This window comes from Nicotiana tomentosiformis, chromosome 1, assembly GCF_000390325.3.
Source record: "Nicotiana tomentosiformis chromosome 1, ASM39032v3, whole genome shotgun sequence".
Classification (NCBI taxonomy): Eukaryota; Viridiplantae; Streptophyta; class Magnoliopsida; order Solanales; family Solanaceae; genus Nicotiana; species Nicotiana tomentosiformis.
This window is the reverse complement of record NC_090812.1, coordinates 44,371,594-44,380,588: the sequence shown is the minus strand read 5'-3', so window position 1 is coordinate 44,380,588 and position 8,995 is coordinate 44,371,594. Positions and strand designations below refer to the sequence as shown.

Here is an 8,995-nt window from a genome sequence, read left to right as displayed (position 1 = left end):
GTTATATATTAAGGAGATAGTGAGGCTACACGGAGTACCAGTTTCTATTATATCTGACCGTGGGGCTCAGTTTACAGCACATTTTTGGAGGTCATTTCAGAGAGGTCTAGGGACTCAGGTGAACCTCAGCACAGCTTTTCATCCACAGACTGATGGACAAGCCGAGCGCACAATTCAGACGCTCGAGGATATGTTACGAGTATGTGTGTTGGATTTTAAAAGAAGTTGGGATGAACATCTACCTCTTGTCGAGTTTGCATATAATAACAGTTACCACTCCAGTATTCAGATGGCTCCGTACGAGGCTTTGTATGGGCGTAAGTGCAGATCTCCTATAGGGTGGTTTGATGTTGGGGAATCTGGGTTATATGGGCCAGACCTGGTTCAACAGGCCATAGAGAAAGTAAAGCTCATCCGGGAGCGACTGTTGACAGCTCAGAGTCGTCAGAAGTCATATTCTGACGTGCGGCGACGAGACTTAGAGTTCAGGATTAATGACTGGGTATTCTTAAAGGTATCACCTATGAAGGGCGTGATGAGGTTTGGCAAGAAAGGCAAGCTTAGCCCACGGTATATTGGGCCTTATAGGATCATTCGGAGAGTGGGCCAAGTAGCTTATGAGTTAGAGTTGCCCTCAGAATTGGAGTCTGTCCATCCGGTTTTTCACGTATCTATGCTACGGAAGTGCATTGGCGATCCTACCCGAGTGGTGCCCACGGATGATGTACAGATTACAGAGGACTTGTCATACGAGGAAATTCCAGTTGCCATCCTAGACCGACAAATCCGCAATCTACGAAATAAGGAGGTAGCTTCCGTAAAGGTTTTATGGAGGAGCAAGAATGTAGAAGAGATGACGTGGGAATCGGAGGAAGAAATGAAGTCTAAATACCCCCACCTATTTCAAACTGAAGATATGGTTCGAGATGGGACGCTACAACATAGCTCTATGTAGGCTAGCAGGTCATCAAGTAAGCTTTTATTTTTCACTTTCAATATTTATGATTTACGGTCGGTGAGGCAAATTGCTGCTATTTATAAAGATTGGCCATATGTGGCATGCATAGTATGTTTCTGGCTACGTGCAGTTTGGTTTTAACCTAGTGTACGAAGGATACTTTGGAAAAATTTTCCAAAGTCTCTAAGAGTAAACATTCGAGGACGAATGTTCCCAAGGGGGAGTGATGTTACACCCTATATTTTCGTACGTAAAAATGCGTCGTAAGCAAACTAATGTAGGACCAAAAAAGAGATAATATTTAAAAGTATATAAAGTAAGTTAATCATGTTACCTCTGAGGTTACAAATATTGAAGATCATGAACAACAAGTACAAAGAGGGTTGGACAGTTCAGAAGCTAAAGCAATTGAAGAAAATAATGTTTCGTCGAAAGTCGACAAGTTGGGAATGTTATAACATATACCTTTGGGGTGAGACTAGGGTACTTAACATGATAAGGAGATTATGTTATGATTTATATTAGTCGTATGACATCCGTGTGTTATGTTTTGAAGTCAAGAGAGTTGTGGAACAAAAGTCGATGAAAGTCATCACAAGTTACATTCATAAGTTTTACTGAAACTTTGGGTCAAATGTAACTGCGATTTTCTCCCAATATACTTAGAGTTATGGGGTGTTCCACCCATAAAATTAAAGATCTATGAGTCTATATTCCAATTCATTAAACCGTTTGTCAATATGACATCGGAGTAATGAGATATGGGCATTTTTGCGATACTGCGCAAGCTGCTAGGTGACAAGTAGGTGTGTCACCTACTTGCTTAAATGAAAGCCCAAAAATGGGCCATTTCGGGTCGTCCAAAGAGGCCTTTTAAGGGCCTATTTTCTTCATATATTAGACTTAAAATAGAGAATAATAACCAGACATAAGCTCTGCAAAGAATCCTCCCAAAAATTTCTCACAAACCCTAATTGATTTTCTCTCCCTTTCAAGTTCTAATTGGAGGTAAAACCTAGAGTTTGAAGAACCAAGATAGGAGCTGAGTTATCCAACAAATAAGGTGAGTTTACTGCTCTCTTTCATCCAGTTTTTCTTCTGTAAATTCATGGTAAGTCGTTCTATACTTGTAAGAACTCACGGGACGGTGATCGGAAGCCGTGAGTTCGAGTTATTCACTTGTAGCGGACTGTTTTGTGGACTGTTTTGTGTTGCTGTTGGGCTGCGTGTTTTACTACTATTTTGTGGAGTTTTGGACGATGAAGGGGGTTTATAAACACCATATAAATGTAGGGTGGTTGGCTGGTCGTTCGTCATAACATTTTCAGGTCGTTTGACACTACTACGGTGGTCGTTTTGTGTACGAAGAGATTGGGGTGTGTTGGGCTGTTTTGTAGTATTTGATGGTGTATATAGGGCTGGAAAATGATGTATATATGTTGTTATTGTTCTGTTCTTGTATTGTTGGTGTTATCTTGAATTTGGAGGAAGTAAGGATTATAGGGGAGATGCTGTCCGTTTTAATACAAAATAGGTTTGTCGTTCGTTGTGCGATAGTTGTACCTTTCGTAACTTAACGATAGTATTATTATCATTCTTGTAGATTAAGGTGCGAAGAGGTGAGCTCAACTTGGTGATTCGAAAGATTGTGATAAGGTATGTTAAGGCTAAGCCTTCCTTCATTTTGGCATGATCTCGTAGCTACATGTGTTAGTAATGAGACAAAAAGAAAAGTTCATATTCATGAATTTATTCACACTATTCTAGTCTCATAAGTTACAATATTATTCCTTATCGAGACTCTATATTCAATTTTAGTATTGTTTTCTTCCAGTCAAGAGAGCAGCAAGCCTGTATATACAGTATTACAGTATTTTCATTACCATCGAGCTATAATCGATGGGCAGGCCCCTATTGGGCAACCTCTGATCAGATGGAAAGTTATATACCGAGCCTACTGTGGCCGAGCGCCTATGAGCGAGCCTAGCATGGCCGAGATACATAGCCTAGTATGGCCGAGCGCCTATGAGCGAGCCTACTATGGCAGAGCAGTTATATATATACCGAGCCTTATAAGGCCGTACAATTATTTGACTTACTATATTGAAGGAGTTGAGTCAGTATCAGCAGGTAAGTATATCTCCAGATCATATTTGACTCCCAGTTACTTCCAGTTATTATATTATCAGTTCAGTTTTAATTTTCAGTTATGTTATTACCTTACATACTCGGTACATTATTTCGTACTGACGTCCCTTTTCCGGGGACGCTGCATTTCATGCATGCAGGTTCAGATAGACGGACGAGTAGATCTCCTCAGTAGGTGTTTCCCGAGTTCAGCCTGATCGGTAAGCTCCATGTCTTTCGGAGTTACCAGGTCTAGAGTGTTGTGTACATCTTATGTATATCTGTATATATGTTATGGGTAGGTCGGGGCCCTGTTCCGATCATAGTACATCTATCAGTAGAGGCTTGTAGACATATCCTGTTGGTTAGTGCAGTATGTTGGGTTTGTAGGCCTGGTATGTATATTTGATGGTTTGTCAGCTGTAGTAGCTATGACGGCCTTATCGGCCTAGCTTTATATTGATGTTTAGTTAGCGCTAGTTTCCATTCAGTTTTATATTTTGCTTTTCAAATTGTCTTGCAAGGTGGCCCCATGGCCAAAGTATGACATTATATGTTCAGAGTCCCTTAGTCGCAATTTGGTACGCCAGGTTAGGTGAGGCACCGGGTGATTGTCTCGCTCCTAGGTTCGGGGCGTGACACTTATTTTCTACAAGCTTTGGCTCTTCTCCTTATGGACTCTTTGCACTATCTGTTAATGCTCTAGCTGTCCAAAAGCTAGGAGTAGCTACTGGCCTGGACTAATTGTAAAGAAAGAAGCCAAGAGGCCGCTAGAGAAATGGTTCCGTTTTCGAGTCTGTGTCCGATTGTTCCGACCTTGAATCCAGGTTTCCCCTAATGCCTCCTTGTTGCTTTCAAAGCTAAACTTTCTTCCTTCCTTCATAAGATAATAAGAGATTCTATTATTCCACACTGACTTTACTATGCTTCTATTAGTTATAGTAACTATACACTCTGGTTTGAATTGCCACAACAAGGGCCTTCCTCAGGGGATGAGTTCTTACCCGGAGAAAGAAAGCATACTACTAAATCTACTATTTCAACATATTATTTGCACTAGTATCATAGCCATCTCTTTTAACATAACCTTTCAGCGTCTTCCTTTATGCGTCCCTCAAATCAGTACCCCCTTGGTCGTCCCTTTATTCAATATCTGTCATGGCAAGAATAGGGGGTTTAGGAAGAATATGGGCTTTATTTCGGGGTTTTCAGGTGTCGAACTCTTTTATCTTTGCTAAGATGCTTTCTCTGCAATCTTTTCTCATCCTGAAGTTGATCTACTGTCCTCTACTGACCTACCCCAATCAGCATTACTATAGATTTCAACTCTCCCATGACCATGATTAGTATAGATCATACCTTTGCCAAGATAACCTTTGAGGTACCTCAAGATCCTGTATACTACATGTAGGTGTGCTTGACAAAGAGCATGTATATACTGGCTTACCAACCCCATAGTATTGGTAATGTCAGGTCTAGTGATAGTAAGATATCTAAATTTTCCCACAAGCCTCTGATGCCTGCATCATCCAAGGGTTTTTTAATCTTTTCTTCAAGCTTATGATTTTCTTCTATTGGGCTAATCGAGTCCTTGCAACCTAACATCCCTATTTTCTTCAAATCAAGGACATACTTCTTTTGAGAGATGGTTCTACTTCTTATAGATCTCTGAAACATCTGTGTCTAAGAAGTACCTTAGCATGCCAAGTTTGTGTCGAAGGTGCGGCTCAGATAAGCCTTCAATATTGCAATCTCATCAACATTATCACCAGTGAACACAATATTATAAACATTTACTATGATCCGACTCACTTTCTCACCCTTTATTACGAAATGTGTGTGATAAGAAGCACACCTTTTGTAGCAAAAATAAACTATGGCATTACTAAACTTCTCAAACCACGCCCTCGGGGATTGCTTCAATCCATACAGGGCTTTCTTCAATCTGCATACTTTATGTGACTCCCCTTTCATTCCATATCTGGGTGTTATCTCTATATACACCTCCTCGTGCGATTCCCCGTGCAAGAAGGCATTTTTTACATCTCTGTATAGCCAAGGAAAGTATACCCATATTTCACCTTTGCCTCTGTTGAAAGGGTCTCGCCATAGTCTATTCCTTTGGTTTGTGTGAATCCTCTTGCCACTAACCTTGCTTTATATCTCTCAATCTCCCCACTTGGCTGGAATTTAACTGTGTATACCCATTTACATTTAGATCCCACAACCTTCTTTCCAAGCGGTAAATCAACAATATCCCATGTCTCATTCTTCTCAAGTGCACTCATCTATCGTAAAAGCACCATTGGGCGGTGGTTCCTCTCCTTCCTCTTGAACCTCGAACAAAAAATTGATTTCGCCATCAGCTCGACTAAGAGTTCTGAATCAAAAAAGAAAACTGAAATTGACATAAGACGAAGGAAGCTAGTGCTGGAAAAAACCGCTTTCTTAAGACTACATTGAATGAAAAATAAGGAAGTCCTTTTCTTGACTTGGCCTGCGTGCATTATACCTAACCTTTTAACTTGATTTCAATCTCAACAAAGAAATGAAAGCATAACTCTTTGCTCGCTTGTAGCGCTTCTTAGTCTTTTAGTTTAACCTGCCTTGTGAAGATCTCTCGGCTGTCTATGGCAGATCCGATCAGTCTCGTGATGAAGAAAAGTCTTTTTCGATGTTGAAAGGTATCGTCATAACAACTCAATTTGTCCGGTAAACTACTCGGGGCTCCACATGGTTTAGTAGAAGGGAGGGGGTATTTTTTATTCATCCGGGGGTTCATTCATTATGAACTAAAAAGTAGTTGGCTGATTAGTGAGGTCTTAAAAATGTCATAGAATTCATGATCGCCCATTCCATTTTTGCTTTCATCAAGTAGGCGACGCGAATCTATGCTTTCTATCTTTCAATCGGATACCAATTGCTTGGATGAGTTTGAAAGCTTCGAGATGACTTGCAGAATAAATACTTTCTAGGGTTGTCTTGTGTCTCCGAAACAAACGGTGTATTTATTGATGGGCGAACGATAGGGATTGAACCCGCACGTGGTGGATTCACAATCCACTGCCTTGATCCACTTGGCTACATCCACCCCTACCACCGCACAGGTTGAAGTCTCTATCTATGATTAGATCCTTTGTGAACTCCCCTATGACCGCTTATCAAAGATAAGTGTTTTCCTATACTATAGTGGCAAGTCTATTGTTGTGTTTAGAAATTTGGGGAAACAAATATTCAACAAGTAGAAGCTTCCTGGCAAAGCTTCAAACAAAGAGGTTGGGTTGTTCAATTCATTGGTTTGACTTCACTTTACTTAAGATTAAAGATAGGGGCCAGGCAGGCAGTGAAGGCTCATTTAGTAGATAGCGAGCGAGCTGCAAGCACCTACTCCTATCAAAATGAGAAGCAGCAAGCGGAACTTGAACTTGAAGAAGGGAGCCTCTATCAGAGAAAGCCATTGCGCGCTAGCCCCTTGTCTTGTATAGGGTGGAAAACCTGCGCACCCCTAAACTACAAGCTTTATTTGAAGCCTCTACAACATGGGATATTTGAAGAATCCCCTTTCTACAAACCTTTCTATAATATAAGAGAAGCTCTTCGAGCTTTATTCGCATGCTTGAGCGCATCCCCTTTCTATTAGTAAGGTTGTCAAATTTCCTTTAGTTCCTTTATGACTATAATATAAATAATAGGGGTAGAGGGGCGCTAACGAGCAAGAAAACAGATGCGCTAAGGCGCAAATTCGCGCAGCTGCTACGCCCTTGCTTCTTGCCTTATCTTTCACTAAGAAACTAATCTAAATAGAAGCCCTTCTTTCTCAAAGTCAACTTTCTCCCTTTTTGCTTTAGTTAAATATGGGGCGCTAACGCGGCCTTCCTTCAGGTGTCTTCGCCCTATCAATTCATCTATTTTCTCAAATGGATATTTAGAAATCTCTCTTGTTCGTAGATCTTGAAACCATATCAATATCCATTTCTCAATCGATCTAGTTATCGATAGAAAGATATAGATCTCTATATGTATCTATCTCCATGTATAAATATGGAAGAACCGACACAACAATGGCGTAACCAACGGAAGGTTCTCACCCTACCCCCGACATTGTTCTCCGACGATGTCCCCTAGGCAAAATGAACCACGGGTGGTTCGTTTCGTCCTCCTAGGTGAAATTCATACGACAACGCCTACAAACCCAAGGACTCTCACCCAGGGAGTACGAGGTCATGGTGTGGGACTTCCTTAATACGGAATTGTATTTTGCTACTCGAGAGTAGATTTCCTCCCTCTATCAACTCCTTTTTTATGGTCAGGTGGATCCACAATTCTTCATTGATCCACAAGACCTGGATTCCATACTGAGGGTGCACCTTGAGGCCTTAGAATTCAATCACCCTGCTCCATGCCAGGTCTTAGAAAGTCTATATGTCGATAGACATAATTCCCCTTTTTTATCAAGATTTAAAGGGAACTCAAGCGCATTATTTTTGTGGCTTTATAAACTTAAAGCACCATGCGCAATTGGAAATGCAACATCGCCTGGAGTTACAAGAGTTATTGAAATCTATTGAGAGAAGGAACGCTTTTCTAAGCGAGGAAAATGCCTCTCTAAGAGAAAAACTTTTAATTCTCGACAGGGAAGCCCCATTAAATTATTTTTGGTTGGGTTGCTATCATAAAATAGAGTTCTTCGTTCCGTCGTCGATCTTGCAATTTCTTGTGGTGATGTCAGAATTTGCACCTATTTGTATCTATTTAGTGATTAGTCTGCTAGTTTCTTTGCTCCCACTCGGTCTTGCTTTTCTATTTTCTTCCAATAGTTTGACCTATCCAGAAAAATTGTCGGCCTACGAATGTGGTTTCGATCCTTCCGGTGATGCCAGAATTCGTTTTGATATAAGATTTTATCTTGTTTACATTTTATTTATTATTCCTGATCCGGAAGTAACCTTTTCCTTTCCTTTGGCAGTACCTCCCAACAAGATTGATCCGTTTGGATCTTGGTCCATGATGGCCTTTTTATTGATTTTGATGATTGGATATCTATATGAATGGAAAAGGGGTGCTTCGGATCGGGAGTAACCACTAGTGAAAGGGAAAATATTGGGGGAAAGGACAAAGGAAAGAGCAATGCCTACATTAAATCAATTGATTCGTCATGGTAGAGAAAACAAATGGTGCACGGTCCATACTCGAACTTTGTATCAATGACCCTAGAAGCAAGGAGTATGCGCGCGTGTTTCAACTAGAACATCGAAAAAACCTAATTCAGCTCCACGTAAGATAGCCAAAGTACGGTTGAGCAATCGACATGATATATTTGCTCACATTCCATGCGAAGGTCATAATTTGTAGGAACATTCTATGGTCTTAATAAGAGGAGGTAGAGTGAAGATTCGCCAGGTGTGAAATTCCATTGTATTCGAGGAGTCAAGGATTTGCTGGGAATTCCGGATCGAAGAAGAGGCATATCAAAATATGGTGCGGAAAAACCCAAATCGATATGAATGGAAGATGCCTCTGGAAATCGTTTTTCTCGGTAAGGATAGGTACGAAGTCACTCGACTGAAAGGAGAGGGAACAACCACAACGTTACACCCCAAAACTATACGTAGCCCTTTAGAATGACCTAGAATATAGTCTACTAGACTAGCCAAGAAAGAGTGAGGGGCACACAAGGCTTCCCATGTATTCTGGTATGGGTACTGAATTAGAAGTGGATATAAAGGCCTTGTAAGAGGATGACAATTTTGGATAGGATATATAGTAGTTCAAAGGGAGTTAGGTACATGCTCTTTTTCCCCTTTCCTGACGCAATCGTACGACCAAGATCAGAAGTTTCAGGGTTAGTTTCACTCTCTTCATCTTGAGGCATATTAACATTTCCCAATTCAAGGGAAAGTTCCTTGTTGT

At 40.8% G+C, this 8,995-nt stretch overlaps 1 protein-coding gene across 1 annotated transcript; it reads right to left on the bottom strand.

Annotated features, from left to right (window-relative positions):
- Positions 1–4,346: 4,346 nt before the first annotated feature.
- LOC138906363 (uncharacterized mitochondrial protein AtMg00240-like) lies at positions 4,347–5,373 on the bottom strand. Its single transcript, XM_070194929.1, has 2 exons — positions 5,237–5,373; positions 4,347–4,605 (listed from the first exon to the last, which is right to left on the bottom strand). The coding sequence occupies exons 1-2, from the start codon at positions 5,371–5,373 to the stop codon at positions 4,347–4,349; spliced, it is 396 nt and encodes a 131-aa protein (XP_070051030.1).
- Between the last annotated feature and the right edge of the window lie 3,622 nt (positions 5,374–8,995).

Excerpts from the sequence above, each read along its gene's own strand:
- LOC138906363 (XM_070194929.1), bottom strand. The coding sequence starts at position 5,373 with ATGAGTGCACTTGAGAAGAATGAGACATGGGATATTGTTGATTTACCG. Across the intron at positions 4,606-5,236 it reads ATTGAGAGATATAAAGCAAG|GCATCAGAGGCTTGTGGGAA; the intron begins GTTAGTGGCAAG and ends TGGATGATGCAG.